This window comes from Homalodisca vitripennis, chromosome 4, assembly GCF_021130785.1.
Source record: "Homalodisca vitripennis isolate AUS2020 chromosome 4, UT_GWSS_2.1, whole genome shotgun sequence".
Classification (NCBI taxonomy): domain Eukaryota; kingdom Metazoa; phylum Arthropoda; class Insecta; order Hemiptera; family Cicadellidae; genus Homalodisca; species Homalodisca vitripennis.
The window spans coordinates 204068658-204088740 of record NC_060210.1 but is presented as its reverse complement, the minus strand read 5'-3'; the positions used below and the strand labels follow the sequence as shown (position 1 = coordinate 204088740).

The following is a 20083-nucleotide window of genomic DNA, read 5'->3' as shown; positions in this document are numbered from 1 at the left end:
CACTTGATGTGGCTTACTCCCACCTTGTGTATACATGAGGTTTGCTAGCCAATTGTCATGTAACTGATTATCTTTGTGCTCCACATCATCGGTGAAGCCTGTTATGAACCACTTGATGTGGCTTACTCCCACCTTGTGTATACATGAGGTTTGCTAGCCAATTGTCATGTAACTGATTATCTTTGTGCTCCACATCATCGGTGAAGCCTGTTATGAACCACTTGATGTGGCTTACTCCACCTTGTGTATACATGAGGTTTACTAGCCAATTGTCATGTAACTGATTATCTTTGTGCTCCACATCATCGGTGAAGCCTGTTATGAACCACTTGATGTGGCTTACTCCCACCTTGTGTATACATGAGGTTTACTAGCCAATTGTCATGTAACTGATTATCTTTGTGCTCCACATCATCGGTGAAGCCTGTTATGAACCACTTGATGTGGCTTACTCCACCTTGTGTATACATGAGGTTTACTAGCCAACTGTCATGTAACTGATTATCTTTGTGCTCCACATCATCGGTGAAGCCTGTTATGAACCACTTGATGTGGCTTACTCCCACCTTGTGTATACATGAGGTTTACTAGCCAATTGTCATGTAACTGATTATCTTTGTGGTCCACATCATCAGTGAAGCCTGTTATGAACCACTTGATGTGGCTTACTCCCACCTTGTGTATACATGAGGTTTGCTAGCCAATTGTCATGTAACTGATTATCTTTGTGCTCCACATCATCGGTGAAGCCTGTTATGAACCACTTGATGTGGCTTACTCCCACCTTGTGTATACATGAGGTTTGCTAGCCAATTGTCATGTAACTGATTATCTTTGTGCTCCACATCATCAGTGAAGCCTGTTATGAACCACTTGATGTGGCTTACTCCCACCTTGTGTATACATGAGGTTTGCTAGCCAATTGTCATGTAACTGATTATCTTTGTGCTCCACATCATCGGTGAAGCCTGTTATGAACCACTTGATGTGGCTTACTCCCACCTTGTGTATACATGAGGTTTGCTAGCCAATTGTCATGTAACTGATTATCTTTGTGGTCCACATCATCAGTGAAGCCTGTTATGAACCACTTGATGTGGCTTACTCCACCTTGTGTATACATGAGGTTTACTGGCCAATTGTTATGTAACTGATTATCTTTGTGCTCCTCATCATCGGTGAAGCCTGTTATGAACCACTTGATGTGGCTTACTCCACCTTGTGTATACATGAGGTTTACTGGCCAATTGTTATGTAACTGATTATCTTTGTGGTCCACATCATCAGTGAAGCCTGTTATGAACCACTTGATGTGGCTTACTCCACCTTGTGTATACATGAGGTTTACTAGCCAACTGTCATGTAACTGATTATCTTTGTGCTCCACATCATTGGTGAAGCCTGTTATAAACCACTTGATGTGGCTTACTCCCACCTTGTGTATACATGAGGTTTACTAGCCAATTGTCATGTAACTGATTATCTTTGTGGTCCACATCATCGGTGAAGCCTGTTATGAACCACTTGATGTGGCTTACTCCCACCTTGTGTATACATGAGGTTTACTAGCCAATTGTCATGTAACTGATTATCTTTGTGGTCCACATCATCGGTGAAGCCTGTTATGAACCACTTGATGTGGCTTACTCCTACCTTGTGTATACATGAGGTTTACTAGCCAATTGTTATGTAACTGATTATCTTTGTGGTCCACATCATCGGTGAAGCCTGTTATGAACCACTTGATGTGGCTTACTCCTACCTTGTGTATACATGAGGTTTACTAGCCAATTGTCATGTAACTGATTATCTTTGTGCTCCACATCATCAGTGAAGCCTGTTATGAACCACTTGATGTGGCTTACTCCCACCTTGTGTATACATGAGGTTTGCTAGCCAATTGTCATGTAACTGATTATCTTTGTGCTCCACATCATCAGTGAAGCCTGTTATGAACCACTTGATGTGGCTTACTCCACCTTGTGTATACATGAGGTTTACTAGCCAACTGTCATGTAACTGATTATCTTTGTGCTCCACATCATTGGTGAAGCCTGTTATAAACCACTTGATGTGGCTTACTCCCACCTTGTGTATACATGAGGTTTACTAGCCAATTGTCATGTAACTGATTATCTTTGTGGTCCACATCATCGGTGAAGCCTGTTATGAACCACTTGATGTGGCTTACTCCTACCTTGTGTATACATGAGGTTTACTAGCCAATTGTTATGTAACTGATTATCTTTGTGGTCCACATCATCGGTGAAGCCTGTTATGAACCACTTGATGTGGCTTACTCCTACCTTGTGTATACATGAGGTTTACGAGCCAATTGTTATGTAACTGATTATCTTTGTGGTCCACATCATCGGTGAAGCCTGTTATGAACCACTTGATGTGGCTTACTCCTACCTTGTGTATACATGAGGTTTACGAGCCAATTGTCATGTAACTGATTATCTTTGTGCTCCACATCATCAGTGAAGCCTGTTATGAACCACTTGATGTGGCTTACTCCCACCTTGTGTATACATGAGGTTTGCTAGCCAATTGTCATGTAACTGATTATCTTTGTGCTCCACATCATCAGTGAAGCCTGTTATGAACCACTTGATGTGGCTTACTCCTACCTTGTGTATACATGAGGTTTACTGGCCAATTGTCATGTAACTGATTATCTTTGTGCTCCACATCATCAGTGAAGCCTGTTATGAACCACTTGATGTGGCTTACTCCCACCTTGTGTATACGTGAGGTTTACTAGCCAATTGTCATGTAACTGATTATCTTTGTGCTCCACATCATCGGTGAAGCCTGTTATGAACCACTTGATATGCCTTACTCCTACCTTGTGTATACATGAGGTTTACTAGCCAATTGTTATGTAACTGATTATCTTTGTGCTCCACATCATCGGTGAAGCCTGTTATGAACCACTTGATGTGGCTTACTCCCACCTTGTGTATACATGAGGTTTACTAGCCAATTGTTATGTAACTGATTATCTTTGTGCTCCATATCATCAGTGAAGCCTGTTATGAACCACTTGATGTGGCTTACTCCCACCTTGTGTATACATGAGGTTTACTAGCCAATTGTCATGTAACTGATTATCTTTGTGCTCCACATTATCAGTGAAGCCTGTTATGAACCACTTGATGTGGCTTACTCCTACCTTGTGTATTTATGAGGTTTACTAGCCAATTGTTATGTAACTGATTATCTTTGTGCTCCACATCATCAGTGAAGCTTGTTATGAACCACTTGATGTGGCTTACTCCTACCTTGTGTATTTATGAGGTTTACTAGCCAATTGTTATGTAACTGATTATCTTTGTGGTCCACATCATCAGTGAAGCTTGTTATGAACCACTTGATGTGGCTTACTCCCACCTTGTGTAAACATGAGGTTTACTGGCCAATTGTTATGTAACCGATTATGTTTGTAATACACCTCGTCACCGAAGCCAGTTGAAGCAACTATAAATGCCGGTTCGTTTGTTAGATAAGGTGCAAATTTTAACAGAGTCATTGAGGAGGTCTAACAGCTAGCTACAAGCTTAACGAAGCATGAGTATCTTTTGGTGATAGCAGGTACGAGCAATGTAGAAAGTACAAGTGTAAATCAATTGATGGAAGATGTACATAGCCTGATTCGGGACCCCTCTCACACAAATAATACTTGGGACATTACCAAATTAGATCTGAAGATTTCAGTTAAAAATTTCAAAATTTGAAAAAAGCCTATGAGAGATCAGTTTCAAATTCTACCATTTCTTATTTTGGGACGGCATCACTACACAACTCATGGTATGCACTATAATAAGAAAGGAAAAGTGAAAATTGCGGAGATTACTGTGGAAATGCTCTCCGCATACTACACATTCGATCAGTTCTTCTCATAGAATGATGAATCTTAATTAGACCCCTCATTTAATAATAGAATTCACTTTTAAAAACTGTTTGACTATGTCTTGATGATACTGTTAATAAAGCAAATTGTCTATTGTGTATTGTGTATTGGATTCTATTTAGACGAATCTAGTACATCAATGACTATCTTCAGATGGCTTACACCATATTAGGTAAATAGATTGTCACTTCAGTTTATTGTCATTTGTCAGAATTGAAGAGATAAGAAAAGGTGATGTTTACTTACTTTTCTTAATTGGAAAATTATATTTACCTTCTTCACTCTGACTTCCATTTATAATGATTTTCCAGACTCTATTGCCTTTATCGGCTTTCAGTAATTTCGCTCTAAGAATAAAATTATTGAGTTTTTTTCATTTTTTACTATGCATAATACTAATCTATTAAAAATGCTGAAATAAATTTATTAAATGATATGGTTTTATCTTAAGTCACTTACATTTAAGAAAGACAGACTGTCATCTGCTACTTTTCCATTAACACCCATCAGCAAATCGTAAAGTCCTTGACCTGTCAGTTTGGTTTCAGGAGGGTGTAGATTTTCAGAATCAAATAGATTTCTTATGAAACATTTCATCTCCTGCAGAAATCGTTCATCAAGATCTGAAATACAACATTAGGTTTGAATACTTTGATATACGATTCTAATAATGAAATTATTTATTTATTTCTACTTTGAACATCATAGCACATAAATAAACACAATATTGTTTTAGAAACCCCAAAGTGCCACAATCACCAGTTGAGTGACAGCTGTAAAGTAAATAATTCAAATATATAAGAGCCCAGTGTTGATAAAAAAGTTTTAATGCGTATGCTGAAAAAATCAAACTGAATTTAAAGAAGATAGATGACAAAAGATAATGTGTGTGGGGAATTCAGCCATTTGTTACAACACTCTGGTGTCCAGTACACATCGAGCTGTAGTCGCACACGGTCTGTATCTCTCAAACGTTTCTCACTGTCATTAATTAAGATGTGTGCTGTAATTGAAAATCCTACTACTTGTGAAGTGTGTTCAGTGATAAGGTTTTTGTTAGCAAAAAACCATAAACCAATTGAAATCTACGCCAACTGTGTGAAGTTTATGGAAATGGCATAATGAGTGAAAGCAGAGTAAGGCAGTGGTGTAAAATGGCTGCACCAATGTTCCATGACAATAGTCGTAGCGTTCGGCCTAGCCTAGTGATTGTAGATTTGACGTTGAGAAGTTTATTTCATTAAATTGTTGTAGAGAAGCTTGGATTTTGTGACAAGGAAGTTCCAAAAATCCTTACGGAAGATCTCAAAAAACGAAGACTTGCTGCATTGTTAACAAGAGTTAATGATGCAACAAGTGCTGCATCCATTTTTAATTCGTTGTTTGACCATTCATATTTTATCTCTTTGTTTTATTGTTGAAGTTTTATCTTACTCATTATTTATAAAAGCTTTATTACACATAAGTTCATATATTTATTTAACGACTAGACGAAAAAATTAAAACTGGCAAACTCTGTATCCTATTTAACAATTACAAATACAAGCTACACAGAGCCGTCCGAGCTCCGCACTCTTGCCATGGCCGGCCTCCACATCGTGCCGTCCACTGCGTCGAAACCTTTAACACTACTCCATCCAGCATCAGAAAACACACCGGCACTTGAATTGGTAACGGAAAACACAGTGTTTGAAAGTAGAAGTTGCAGAACTCAAGGCCGAGGTTAAAGTTATCCTTGATCACTCGGACCAATGGCTTCTACAATTCACGAGTGCAATATTTACATACTCAACATCGGTAACACCTCACAAAGTGGTCTATGAGAGAACAGCCGCCTCGAAAAAGAAATCCAAGAATAAAAACGACTCTGCTGGAAATGTATAACTCTTAGAGAAGAAACAAAAAAAGCCACGGAGACGGTCCAGTCCCTAGTTACGGTGGAGATGGCTGGGCTGGTCCAGTCCCTAGTGACAGCGGGGCGGCTACGCTGGTCCAGTCCCTAGTGACTGCGGGGATGGCTGGGCTGGTCTAATCCCTATTGACCGCGGGGACGGCTGGGCTGGTCCAATCCCTAGTGACTGCGGAGACGGCTGGGCTGGTCCAGTCCATAGTGACAGCGAGGATGGCTGGGCTGGTCTAATCCCTAGTAACCGTGGGGATAGATGGGCTGTTCTAATCCCTAGTGACGGCTGGGCTGGTCCAGTCCCTAGTGACAGCGAGGACGGCTGGGCTGGTCCAGTCCCTAGCGACTGCGGGGACAGCTGGGCTGGTCAAGTCCCTAGTGACTGCAGGGATGGCTGGGCTGGGCTAATCCCTAGTAACCGCAAGGACGGATGGGCTGATCTAATCCCCTAGTGACCTCGGGGACGGCTGGGCTGGTCCAGTCCCTAGTGACTGCGGAGACGGCTGGTCTGGTCCAGTCCCTAGTGACCGCGGGGACAGCTGGGCTGGTCAAGTCCCTAGTGACTGCAGGGATGGCTGGGCTGGGCTAATCCCTAGTAACCGCAAGGACGGATGGGCTGATCTAATCCCCTAGTGACCTCGGGGATGGCTGGGCTGGTCCAATCCCTAGTGACTGCGGAGACGGCTGGGCTGGTCCAGTCCCTAGTGACAGCGGGGACGGCTGGGCTGGTCCAGTCCCTAGTGACTGCGGGGATGGCTGAACTGGTCTAATCCCTAGTAACCGCGGGGATGGATGGGCTGATCTAATCCCTAGTACCGCGGGGACGGCTGGGCTGGTCCAGTCCCTAGTGACTGTGGAGACAGCTGGGCAGGTTCAGTCCCTAGCGACTGCGGGGATGGCTGAGCTGGTCTAATTCCTAGTAACCGCAGGGACGGATGGGCTGATCTAATCCCTAGTGACCGAGGGGACGGCTGGGCTGGTCCAGTCCCTAGTGACAGCGGGGACGGCTGGGCTGGTCCAGTCACTAGTGACAGCGGAGACGGCTGGGCTGGTCCAGTCCGTAGTGACAGCGGGGACAGCTGGGCTGGTCCAGTCCCTAGTGACAGTGGGGACGGCTGGGCTGGTCCAGTCACTAGTGACAGCGGAGACAGCTGTGCTCGACGTCTGCAAGCCTGGAGCCAGACTGTTGGGTGTGGTTGAGGGGAGTCAACCTCCTCCCCCGGGAAGCTGCAGAGTTTTAATTGCCGGAGCGAATGACATTGGAGCCGGTCAGTCATCTACCATCTACCACCACTTGGAAAACCAAATCACCCTGCGCACCGGTACAGCCAAGGTCATGATATCAACTTATTGCCACAACCTTCTTCCCTCCCACCCTGTTAACCAGCAGACTACCCTGTTAACTAAGGGTAAGTGGCTGCTGGCCGGACTGATGATGGCCGCTGTCATCATCAGCCACCGGAGCTGAGTCTCCGGAAATCGCTTATACGGAGTCGGCTGTCGAAGTCACGATCCCTGTATGTCACTCAGTCCTGACGGACTTTGGACACAGTTAAATCTCCAGCTTTGAATAATGGACGCTCTGCAGACATTGTGCAAGCTGCGTCCATTAACTCTGTTTTTTTAGAAAACCCATTTTGAATCAGTAGACAAAATTAACAAACAAAAACTATCAGAAACAAACACTCATAGATAAACTGAAGTAAGACTGCTTCATCAAAATTCTCAATTTGCATGAAAAATTGTTGAACGGAAAACGGGTTTTAACAGGTCCCAGGGCTAATCGACAACTGATGCAGTCGTTAGTCTTGTCTATATGATTGTAAGGGATTGAAGAGGGGATTGAATGTCGGAATCACACAGCATTCGACCGTGTTGACTACTGGTATATTGCTAGACAAAGTTAAGTCCCATGGCATTCGAGGCATGCCTGGGAGGCCAAAATTTCATCTGGAGGCCAATAGAACTGAGCTATGGAGTCCCCCTGGGGCCTATTCTCAGTCCTGCGCTTTTCCTGCTTTATGTCAATGACATAGAATCATTGCTTGTGCATAGAAGAACAGTGCAGTTTGCAGATGATACGACTCTCTTTTTCAATGTAAGATCAAGCGAAGTTTTGGAACAACAGACTTTTGTTGATATCAACAACTGTATCCAATACTTCCAAAGACTCAATCTTACAATAAACTCCTCACAAACCAACATTTTGAATTTTGGCTTTTCGCACTGGGACAACCATTGTGGACCTGCCATCTTGATGGCTGACTCCACACTGGAAGAAGTCAGTTCTTCAAATTTCCTAGGAATGTACCTTGATCGAGGACTGACTTGGAATACGCATATTGATCGTGTTCGCTCCAAAATCTGCTCAGGCATCTTTGTTCTGAAGTCTTTAGTAAAATACTGCCAGAGTCAGGTACTGATTACGGCGTATTATGGCTTGATCTACCTCCATCTGGCCTATGGAGTCGTCCTATGGGAAGCTTACGCAAACACTCAATTCCAAAGAGTCTGAATGACTCCAAATAAAAAGCAATTTGAATCATCACAAAATTCAAATTCAGAGCCGTGCAGGCAAGCTTTCATGAAATTGCAGCTGTTGACTCTGCCATGCCTACATATCAGAAATAACCTTATTTCGTGTGAATAAATGTCTCTTAACCAGAGTTCAAGCAAACTACCGAACTGGGAGACATAGAACGGTGGTTTATGAACGCCTGCCCTCACAAGCGGGTGTTTAATTCCTCAACAGTCTACCCAATTTAATCAAAGATGCTCCAACACCTAAGGCATAATAAAAAAATCACCTAAAACGCTTCTTGTGTTTCAGGCATTTTATAATGCGGGTGAGGTTTTGGTTTTCAACTGGGAGACCGCCCAATTAGAAGACTAATCCCGCTATTCGAAGTGGGCTGCATTGGTGATGAATGAATGAGGTATGATTGTAAAGATTGTAGGTACAATTGTGTATTGTAGTACGAATGACAGAAATTTTAGGATATCCTTATTAATTGACATTTGCCATCCAGTGTAATAATTTCACAGCAATAAAAAAGATTTGATTTGAATTTTCTTCGATGAATACAACAAACATGGTACCAAACTTCTCAATCGTATCGTTACTGGTGATGAAACGTGGGTGAAGCATGTCAATTGTAAAACAAAAATGCAGTCTATGGAATACGGATACACTCATTCTCCAAAAAAAAACCAACTCTGTCAGTGAGAAAGGTTATGGCAACTGTTTTTTGGGAAGCTAAGGGTGTGATTCTGGTTGATTTCCTTGAGCGAGGATCAACAATCAACGCAAAGAGGTACTCTGAAACATTGCAGAAGCGACAGGGAGCAATGCAAAACAAGCGTAGGGGAAAATTTTGATGCTTTTCTATTAGAATTAAGCCAAATAAAACAAAAAATTCATTTTATTGCCTTGAGCGAAATTTGGATAAATACAGATGAAATTAACTTTTACCAGATACCCGGATATAATGTTTTTCACTGTTGTAACGACGCATACAGAGCCGGAGGTGTTGTGTGTTATGTCGTTGAAAATATAAGTGTTGATCAATTAAATTTTAACTTCAACACTGCTGACGCTGTATTATTAAAATTAACTTTTAAAAATTATTTCTTTAAATTGTGCTGTTTGTACAGAATCCAGAGTTTTCCAGAAAATCAATTTTTAAGTGAGTTAAGCACGTTTTTGTCTAATTTAAGCAACAATGCAATATTATTGGGTGACATAAATATAAATACTTTAGTGGATAACAGCACTACTCAAACCTATTTAAACCTTCTAAACTGTTACGGTTTTGTTCAACTGGCAAATAAACCAACACAAGTTACAGATGTCTCAAAGACGTGCATTGACCACATGTTTATAAGAGATAGATATTTAAGTAACTTTGATGATTATGTGGTGTTATTGATGTAGGTTTAACTGACCATAGCTTCCTGACTTTAAAAATTAAACAGTTCTCACAAAACATTGATTCTGTTAGCAGTAGACCTACAAACAATAGCCATAGTATACCAGATTATAAACAGATTACAGAAAGATTACAGAATGTTGACTGGAGTAGTTGTTATGAAGCAAAGGATGTTAACGTAGGTTTTAATATTTTTCATAATATTTTGTCTAGAATTATAAATAACTGTCAAAAAAGTGTAAATATAAACAGGAAAATTAAAAAAGCAACTTCTATCAGCCCCTGGATAAATGCCAGACTTTTAAACAAAATAAATAGGAAGAAAAAATTGTACAAAGTGTACAAAAAAAGACTGTATGATATTGCTTTTAGACAGTATTACAATAACTTTTGTAAAAAATTATCAAACGAAATAAATAATACAAAAAACAATTTTTATTCCAAGAAAATTGAAGAGTGTAAAGGTGATACGTCACTTCAGTGGAAGATAATAAATCAAATTAGTGGCGCAAAAAATAAAAAGGGTGTTGAAAAGATTGAATTAGATAACGGGGAAACTATTTCGGACCCTGCCGCCGTGGCGCAAGAGATAAGCAAAATACTTTCATAACATTCACTCAAACTCGGATAATGAGATAGGCCAATTACAGTTGGCGAGTAGAGTAAATTCCTTTTTTGTGTCACCAACCACGGCGCACGAAGTAGCCTCAATAATAAATAGCTTAAAAAATAAGAAATCCTCGGGTTTTGACAATATCACCGTTTTATTGATAAAACAAATAGTTCAATATGTCTCACCTGTTTTATCACACATTATAAACTTAAGTCTCGCAAACGGAATTTTTCCTGAAAGTTTAAAACTAAGCATAGTCGTCCCTATTTTTAAAAATAATTCAAGCAAAAAAATTGATAACCTCCGCCCAATTAGTCTTTTGTCAGTTTTTTCAAAAATATTTGAGAAGATTATGAAAGTGCGATTAGTTCAGTATCTAAATAGTATAAATTTTTTTAGCACTAAGCAATATGGTTTCACAAAGGGAAAGTCTACTGAAGACGCTCTTATCAATGTAACAAATTTTATTTACAATAGTTTTAACGAAGATGAAAAGATTACGGGATTATTCATAGATTTTAAAAAAGCGTTTGATTTAGTAAATCACAAAATACTTTTATGCAAATTAGAATCAATAGGAGTAAGGGGAAGTGCTCTAAAATGGTTTGAAACATTTCTAACTGGAAGGAAGCAGCGTGTAAAAATACAAAACTCTTTAAGTAGCCCTACTGTTGGCAGAGCTGGAGTGCCCCAAGGTTCCGTGTTGTCTGCTACTCTTTTTTTACTATTTATAAACGATTTACTAGAATCAAAATTCTGTGGAATTCCAAGCGCTTTTGCCGATGACATAGCTATTTTTTATTCTAAAAAGAATATTCAGGATATATTCGTTAACATCTCAAATGATTTGCTTCTTTTGAGGCTTTGGTGTTATAATAATAAAATGGAATTAAATGTAAAAAAGACAAAATATGTAAATTTTCATTTTAATGGATTCAGTTTCTTGTCAAATTTAAAGTACCACAAATTAGAGTGCGTTGACATGAATTGTGACTGCTTGGTCATAAATAAAGAATTTAGTTTCAAATATCTTGGAGTTATTTTAGATGAAAAACTTACATGGGAAAAACATGTACATTCGATACTTACACAACTGAAACCAGCTTTGAGAAAATTCTATTTTTTGAAAAACTTTTGTAATGAAGTTTTATTAAGAACTCTTTATTTTGCGTTAATACATTCAAAATTACAGTACGGGATTCAATGCTGGGGAGGAACTTTTAAGTATAAAATTGAAAAAATACATGTTCTTCAAAACTATTTTATAAGAATAATTCTTAGAAAAGAAAAGAGAGAAAGTTCTTTTCCATTATACCATCAATTAAAAATTTTACCAGTACAGCACCTGTTTGTCTACAAGGTTCTACGCTTGTTTTACATTAAAAGTGGTGACACAGGAACAAACCAACTTTTTTACAGTACAAGAAGTTGCAGTAATAATGTTTTTAGAGTGCCTAGAGTTAGAAAATCACTATTCAGACAATCTTTTATTTATGTAGGCCCAAAATATTTCAATAAACTACCAATTAATATAAAAGTATGTTCAAATATTAGAGCTTTTTCTCGGGAGGTGAAATACTGGCTGTTTGGTTACGATGACTTAAGTTTTCTAAACAATGTGATTATGTAAGATAAATGTACGTTTTGTTAAAAGGAAAAAATGGAAGATACGGCAGTTATATGATTACTTTAAATTTTGTTTTTGTTTTCTAATATTAATAATGTTTTAGTTGTAGAATGTATAGAATAAGTAATTTTAAGTTCTCAATTATGTATACAATCTTCACACAGTTGGTGTAGCATAGTGTATATAGTGTATAGTGAGCACAGACGGCACAGAGCGTGGTGCTGCTCTTATCAAAGGACAGTTACTTTGCTGGACTGAACAATATTCATGTTTTTGTTTGTGTAGCGCTGCCACGCTACTTGAAACTGTGGCAGTGTAATTCCTGTCTACAACTCTGTAAAATACCTGTATTTATTCTGGAATAAATCATTATTATCATTATTATCAAATTGGGCTAAAAATTTTGTTTTTCCACAACAATGCATGTCCCCATACCAATCGTACACAAGTCTTGGATGATTTTGATTGGGAAGTGTTTGATCATCCACCTTATAGCCCAGATCTGGCACCTAGCGACTACCACCTCTTTCCAACGATGGAGACCTGGCTCACCACACAGTGCTTCAATAGCTGAACTTCACACTGGTGCTAATCAGTGGTTAAGATTGCAGGTGGCAGATTTCTAAAAAGCTGGAATCAAAAAACTTGTTCCTATTTCAGTTTGTTAATATTTTAATACAAAACAGCTATTACTTTCTGGATATCCCTCGCAGTTCAGTCAAGGTTTAGATGTGACCGTGATATCAAAACATCTCACTTCTATTATTATAAAGAGCAAACTATTCACAGACAAAACTACGAGGGGTATCCAAAAAGTAAGTTTCCCTGTTCTGTAAAAAGACGCGTACGTAACACAGCGTGCAGCTGTGGGCGGGGATATGTAGCGCGATTCGGTTGGCAACAGGTGTGCCGGTCACTGGCCCATTGTCACCCTTCTCAGTCAGTTGCTGCCCAAACATCATGGAGACTCCACTGCGTTCTGCCGCCAGTTGCGAAGTCCGTAGTGTTTTTCGTTTCTTGACGGCCAAAAACGAAACTGCCGTTGAAATTCATTGTCAGTTGTGTCAAGTGTATGGTGAACATGTTATGTCCGTTCAGATGGTCCGTCGTTAGCGTGCAATGTTTTTGGAAGGAAGAGAAAATGTTCATGACGATGAGCGTAATGGCCGACCGGCCAATTCTCGGCAACCTGACGTCATTAATGCTGTACGAGCAGTTATTGACAATGATAAGCGAGTGACTCTCGATGAAATTATGGATAAACTGCCGTCAAGTGTTGAAGTTAGCCGGTCATCTGTGCACAATATCATGACAGAAGATCTTCAGCTTGCAAAAGTGTGTGCAAGATGGGTGCCTCGCTTATTGAGCAATGCCCATAAACAACAACGAATGGCTGCTGCCCAGTCTTTCTTGCGATTGTTTGACGATGAAGATGAAAACCTTTTCAGTAGAATAGTCACTGGATTTTCATCTGTTTCCAGAGCTGAAAAGACACCTTGGCGGTCGGCGATTTGCCAACAGCGATGACCTTGGCTTATGAGGTGGATACTTGGCTTAAAAATTTGGCGGGTGAATTTTGTGATGCTGGAATAAAAAAACTACTTCCTAGATACCAAGAGTGCTTAGAAAGGGATGGTAACTATGTAGAAAAATAAGGTATGATGTAAAAAGTTGAATAAATGTGTTTCAGTTATTTTTTGAGTCTTTTTAACTTTTTCATAATTAATGGAAACTTACTTTTTGGATACCCCTCGTAAAACAACTTTAATAATCCAACATATTTTTATGAACAAGAGATGCTTAACGTAACTATATGTAGAACTAACCTAAAACTTCACTACATTAGTGGAGCAACCTTGGATCAACCAGTATTGGGTGGAACTAGCGGAACACATAAAATCACCTTACCCTATACACCGTTCACAGACTCTATAAACCTGCATTACTTGTGGCACAGACTCTATAAACCTGAATTACTTGGGGCTGGCAGAACACATACACACACCATACACCACGCACTGTCCACAGACTCTATAAACCTGCATTACTTGGGGCTGGTGGAACACACACACACACACACACCATACACCACGCACTGTCCACAGACTCTATAAACCTGCATTACTTGTGGCACAGACTCTATAAACCTGCATTACTTGGGGCTGGTGGAACACACACACACACACACATACTATACACCACACAGCTACATTTGGGTAAAGGGAAAAAAGTGAACTAACATGAAATGACTGACTTACCACTCAACTGCCCATTGTTTGTGAACTGTGTGCTGCTAACTGCAGGCCCAGGATAAGGCAATAACACACACTGGACATCATTAAATCTACGATGGATTTCCTGCCACAAAGCTTTATGTTCCGTTGATCCCTAGACAAACATAGCATTAAATTGTATTCTAACTAATTGTACTAGATGTTCTTCTGTGCGGATTGTATACATCCAGTACTATATTTTGTAATTCATAGTATAATTTTACATTAGATATTTCCTCTCAATACACCTACAAATTGCTGACTTCTTCATTCACGAAATTCATTTTACTAATTGATTTAAGATACTTCCACTGTTGGTTCTTACTAATAATTTCTGTTTGGCATTAAAAGGTATGACTCCGGCACCTGAATATGTTGTACGAGGGGGGACCCAAAAGTAACGGAAATTGGGCTGTGGTGAGGAGCGATAGTGGGGGAGGCCACTGTTCTGCCGGCCGTACGTCAAGGTCATGCCTCCTGAGTCAGTATACGCAGCTGTGTCGCTGTGAGTGGATCGGTCCGTCTGTGAGAATTGTTTCAGTAAAACAACTTTTTTTTATCTCGACAATAACTTGATGGCGGACTCTCAAGAGCAACACGATGCTCTGAAATGTAGTTTCCTGCTAGAGAAATCTTCCACACAGACTATCGTAATGCTCAAGACTGCTTATGGGGAAGCTGCCTTAAGTAAATCCGAGTTTACGAGTGGTTTACTCGTTTTAAAAATGGAGAAATGTCAATTAAAGACCAACCCCGTTCAGGACAGCCTTCAACATCAAGAACTGACGAAAACGTCAACCAAATCAATGCTCTTGTTCGTGAAGACCAACTTTATGAGATGTCTGGAGAGTGTCATGGAATTAAATTCAGAGGATTTTATCTGAAAATTTGCACATGGAAAGTTGCAACCAAATTCATCCCTCGCCATTTCACAGACGAGCAAAGGGAGCTTCGACTTCAGGCATGTTTTGAGCTTCATAATCAGCTCGAAGAGGACCCTGAATTTTTTCTAAGGTGATTACTGGTGATGAATCGTGGTGCTATGGGTACGGTCCTGAAACAAAGCAGCATTCAAGCCAATAGAAGCTCTCCTCATCCCAAAAAAATTCGCCAAGTGAAATAAAAAATCAAGACAATGTTCATTTGTTTTTTTCGATTGCAGAGATGTTGTGTACTTGGAGTTCGATACACCGGGTCAAACTGCCAAGCATAATTTCTACATGGAGGTTTTGAAGAGATTGAGGGAGAGCATTCAGAAGTAAAGAGCAGATCTTTGGCACACAGGTGAACGTTTCTTCCATCACAACAACGTACCGGCTCACACCGCCCTCTCCGTGTCACAGTTTTTGACCAAAAACGGCATGACACTGATTGTTCATCCCCCCTACTCACCGGATCTAGCACTGTGTGACTTCTTTTTGTTCCCCAGACTCAAAATGGACATGACAGTAAAGCATTTTGCTACTGTGGAGGAGGTAAATCACTGGAAGGCCTAAAGGACATCACAATGGAATTTACTAAATCCTTCAAACAATGGAAGCATTGTTTTGAGAAGTGAATTATGGTCAATGGTGAATACTTTGAATGTGATCAAAATTTGATGTAAAAACATTGAGAAATAACAGATATTATACTGAAATTCCCGGTTTTGTTGGGTACCCCCCCTCGTGTATTATTTGTTTTAATAGAATTCAATGTGAACTCTTACGTACAGCTGAACATTTTTCAAAACACTTGTATGCAGAACAGAAACATTTAGGGATCTGTGTTGTGTAAAGGAGGGGAATCCGGGAACAATGTCACATTCTATGTTGTATCATCGTTGTGAAAATAAGTCCTCAGAAAACTGACCTTACAAACATAATACAAACTTAATTAAACATGAGTGTTAGTTAAGGATATTTTTTCCTCACTTCTCTACCTCTTTTAAAAATACTTTTAAAATACTTCCTCTTCAAATACATCTAATCGCATGCCTATATCAATTTCACTTTTGGAATGAACAAAATGCAATTTTTACAAGTATACTTGATACTGAATGTGTTGAGGTAAAAAAATGTTAAATTATTTGTATAATCAACTATGATTCTGACACAGGATTGTAACAATTTGTTAATAAACCGTGATGCGACTTGAAACCTTCTGGTTCTAGGATAGATAACTAAATGTAATTATTTCACATGTATTTTAATACCATTGCATCATATAAACTTTCATGTTAATTAAAAAAATTTCTTCAAAGTTCATACAAATATTCAAAAAAAGGATAAATCTTATATTTGTATAAATTAGTCATTGCTGAATGTAAACAATATTGATTAACTTCTGATACATCTATATCCGCTACAAAGGTATCTCTAGGCTTACTTTATTGAGTGATTTTGTTGTCATTGATACAGAAAGCACTGCTGTTATTTTACTTTCATAACACATAACCAGAATTATCTTCTACATGACAAAACCAAATAAGTATAGAAACAAGATCTTAAAAGGCTTTTATCAGTCTGGAGTGAGAAATAACCCAATATTATAAGAGGGGGGGACAGTAGGTAAAAATGTATTATAGAGTGACTTACTCTTTGACTTTCTGCTTCAATGTAATTCTTGCCTTCATTTAGTCCAAAAGCATGATAGTCCTCGTAAATCCAGTCTCTAACTACAAACATCAGCTTGTAGTCCCTCCTAACACACTCACTCTGCGCATTCTCCATATCTTCAATACCCTCCACCAAGTTGCGCTGAAAACAAATTTAATGTTTACTACTGTAGTAAATTGCAGTTGATAAAAACATTTACCTTTGTCACAAATTGTAAATGTTTTTCTTGTTGGCAAAATCAATGCTATGCAGTATACTTACAGAAGAAAGTATTGATAGGAAAGTAAAAAAAGTAAATTTTTCTCATGTTTGCATTGAAAGAATTTTCAGTTTACAGAATTATTCACACACCTGAGATATCTCCTTCTGTAATAAGGTTACCGGAAATTACCACTTACCACAATAGTTTCCAGATAATCAGTTGTAATCTTATTGCTGACATTGAACATTTGTATATAGCTCATTGCGGTGGATATGCCACATAATGCAATTATCTCACCGTCAGTTGCTTCCCCGTCGAACATACCTTCATTATCCACCAAGAGTATCCCCACCTGTAAATGACAACGGTTTCATAAAATAAATCCAAAACTTTGTCACTGAGTAAAAAACATTACACCTAAGTTACAAAAAAACATCCCCCACTTGCCAGCTTTTGCACAACAGCAAACATTATTTCCAAAACATGTTTCAAATATTTCCATGACTTTCAACGACATGTTTGTTGAGAACCAAATAATCCGCAGAAAGCGCAAAATACCGAACCTCCACTTTCTGAATACACCAAGTAGTCTCTTAATATGGTTTCTCCATCAAATCAAATCAAATCAAAGCATTTATTGTCAGGATACAAAGAATGTATATAACAACGTCAATATGATACATTAAACTAGCTTGTGAGATTTTGCACTACAAGAAAAAACTCATCGACACTGTAAATAGCAGATTTTAACAACCAACATTTTATGGTATTTTTGAAATTAGTCCTGCTCATGATCTTTACTTGCATGGGTAGAGCATTGAAAAGCTTGATACCCTGGTATAGAAAGCTGCATTGAGTACTAGTATAGTTACATCTAGGAGTTATTAAGTTATTTCTATTGCGTGTAAAATGATTATGTACATCTCTTTGGTTGCTAAGTCTAAATAAATTATCTTTAACATACAACAATACAACGGTTGTCCAGGGTATAATCCTGGATGGGAGGCTCACTTGGAACTCACATATTGAGAACAGAATATCCAAAGCGACAGTGGCCCTTGGGGCCTGTAGGAGACTATTTGGATTTAAATGGGGATTGTAATCCAAAACGATGTACTGATTTACAAAACTATAATAAAACCGATGTCACATATGCTGCCTAAGTGTGGTGGCCAAAAGTAGAACAAACAACAGCTGCTAAAAGGCTAGAGAGGCTTCAAAGGTTAGGTTGCTTAAGCATCACGGGAGCGATGAGCTCCTGCCCAATACTAGCAATTGAAGCGGTCCTGGGATTTTTTAATATTTTTTAACACATGATTTTACATAATCATGGCACCACCAAGTCAACATGACTTTATTGAAACTTAAAAAAAGCAAGATACAATAAATAAAATATATAAAATATCGCCCATCAATAAACAGCATTCTAGAATAGTTTTAAATATAAGCAATAAATCTCTTAACACTTAGAGTGCTAATCCCGTAATTTTACGGAACGGCGAAACTTCCGAAGAATGCTAATCCCGTAGTTTTACGTGGTTGTCATTTCAATTGGCATTATATTACATTGTCCGTATTTAAACGGGTTTTGCCTACTCTACAATGTTATTTGGGTTTTTATTAACACAATTCACCGCTAGAAAGCGTCAGATGTATTGTATGAGCTTAATGACAAAGCAACTTCGGCCGCGTTGTTTACGTGCCACTGACGTGACGTCCGTTGCAACCGGCAGTCGATGTCGCAATCAAGGCTTCTCGCAGCTTGAACGTTGTTGCGATCAGTGATGTATTAGATGAAGATAGTTTTATTGGTGTAGATAGTATTTTTGACGATTCTGACATTGATCCTGATTTAATGGAAGAAGATTAGACACATACTTCAGGTAAGAATAAGTAAGTCTATTTATCATATAAACATCAGTCTAAAAGTTTGGTTATGTTATTGTTTTCGTGAATCAAACTATAATTTGTATTATAATAAATTATCTTTATTCAACTAATATTTTATTCTTATGAATAAAATAAAAATATATTCATATTTTACATAGTATATTATTATGTTACAGATGCTGAAAACAGTGCTGACAGCGAAAGTGATGCCGACGCATCAATATGACGGCATAGTTTTTTGTCAAAAAACTACAAAACATAAAAACATGATTTGTATTATTCAAAGGACAGTTTTATATTTGTAAATGGGTCATTGTAAATAATTGTATACATGCTTAGTTTAGTAAGTTAGATAAAAAAACTGTCTCAAAAAATAATTTTTTTTTCCAAAAATATATGTTTTTAAAAAACATTTTTTATGTGTAGTTTTTTAAAAAACCACTAACAATCTCACGTTAAAAGAAAGACGAAAGTAAGCTGAATTAAGGCATGTAAGTATTTTTTTCATACCTTAAATACTTTTTTTTAAATAAATTTTTGAAAACCACCAAAAACGCCCAGCATTCTACAGAGTTACATGTCATTTAGGGCCAGCACTCAAAGTGTTAACATTCACAACAATCACAACAATACAGTATTAATAAATAACAATGAACTATTAAACAGTAACAATAATAAATATGTAACACTAGCGGGCCCGGCGCGCTTTGCTGCGCATTTCAATAATTTTTTGCAAAAGTTGCCCGCGGCTTCGCACGCAATTTCCCGTTGAAAACAGTACACTATATTCACTTATTCTTTTTCTATCACATTCTAAACATTGCTGAGATAATTGATAGTCGTTCCATCGTGAGCCTCTTGGGCGTATTATGAAGGTATGTACCATATTCCTGCCTCTATCTAGCTGTTACCCACGGCTTCGCACGCAAATCTTAAGAACCGAAGTCCTTATATTACTTAGTAAATTTTTTTTTTTTACTATAATAAATTTTAGATTAAATTAGTTATATCTCCGATGCCACGATTGAGCTTGCTTTGTTGTCTCGATCGAGAGAATATGTACACACGGAGTTTTGAGAACCATACTTCTGTCAAAAAAAACAACTAAGGTTGATTTTATAACATTCTTTATA

General features: G+C 38.5%; 1 protein-coding gene across 3 annotated transcripts in view; it reads right to left on the bottom strand.

The window, feature by feature from the left end:
* LOC124360925 (atlastin-2-like) overlaps positions 1-20083 on the bottom strand; it is a 106788-nt gene that overhangs the window by 42992 nt on the left and 43713 nt on the right. For all 3 annotated transcript variants that reach the window (XM_046814927.1, XM_046814926.1, XM_046814928.1), the window contains 4 exons: positions 17257-17412; positions 16838-16999; positions 14247-14376; positions 4376-4539 (listed from right to left, as the gene is read on the bottom strand). In XM_046814927.1, coding sequence (XP_046670883.1) covers positions 4376-4539; positions 14247-14376; positions 16838-16999; positions 17257-17412 — 612 coding nt within the window. The remainder of the gene's footprint in view (positions 1-4375; positions 4540-14246; positions 14377-16837; positions 17000-17256; positions 17413-20083) is intronic.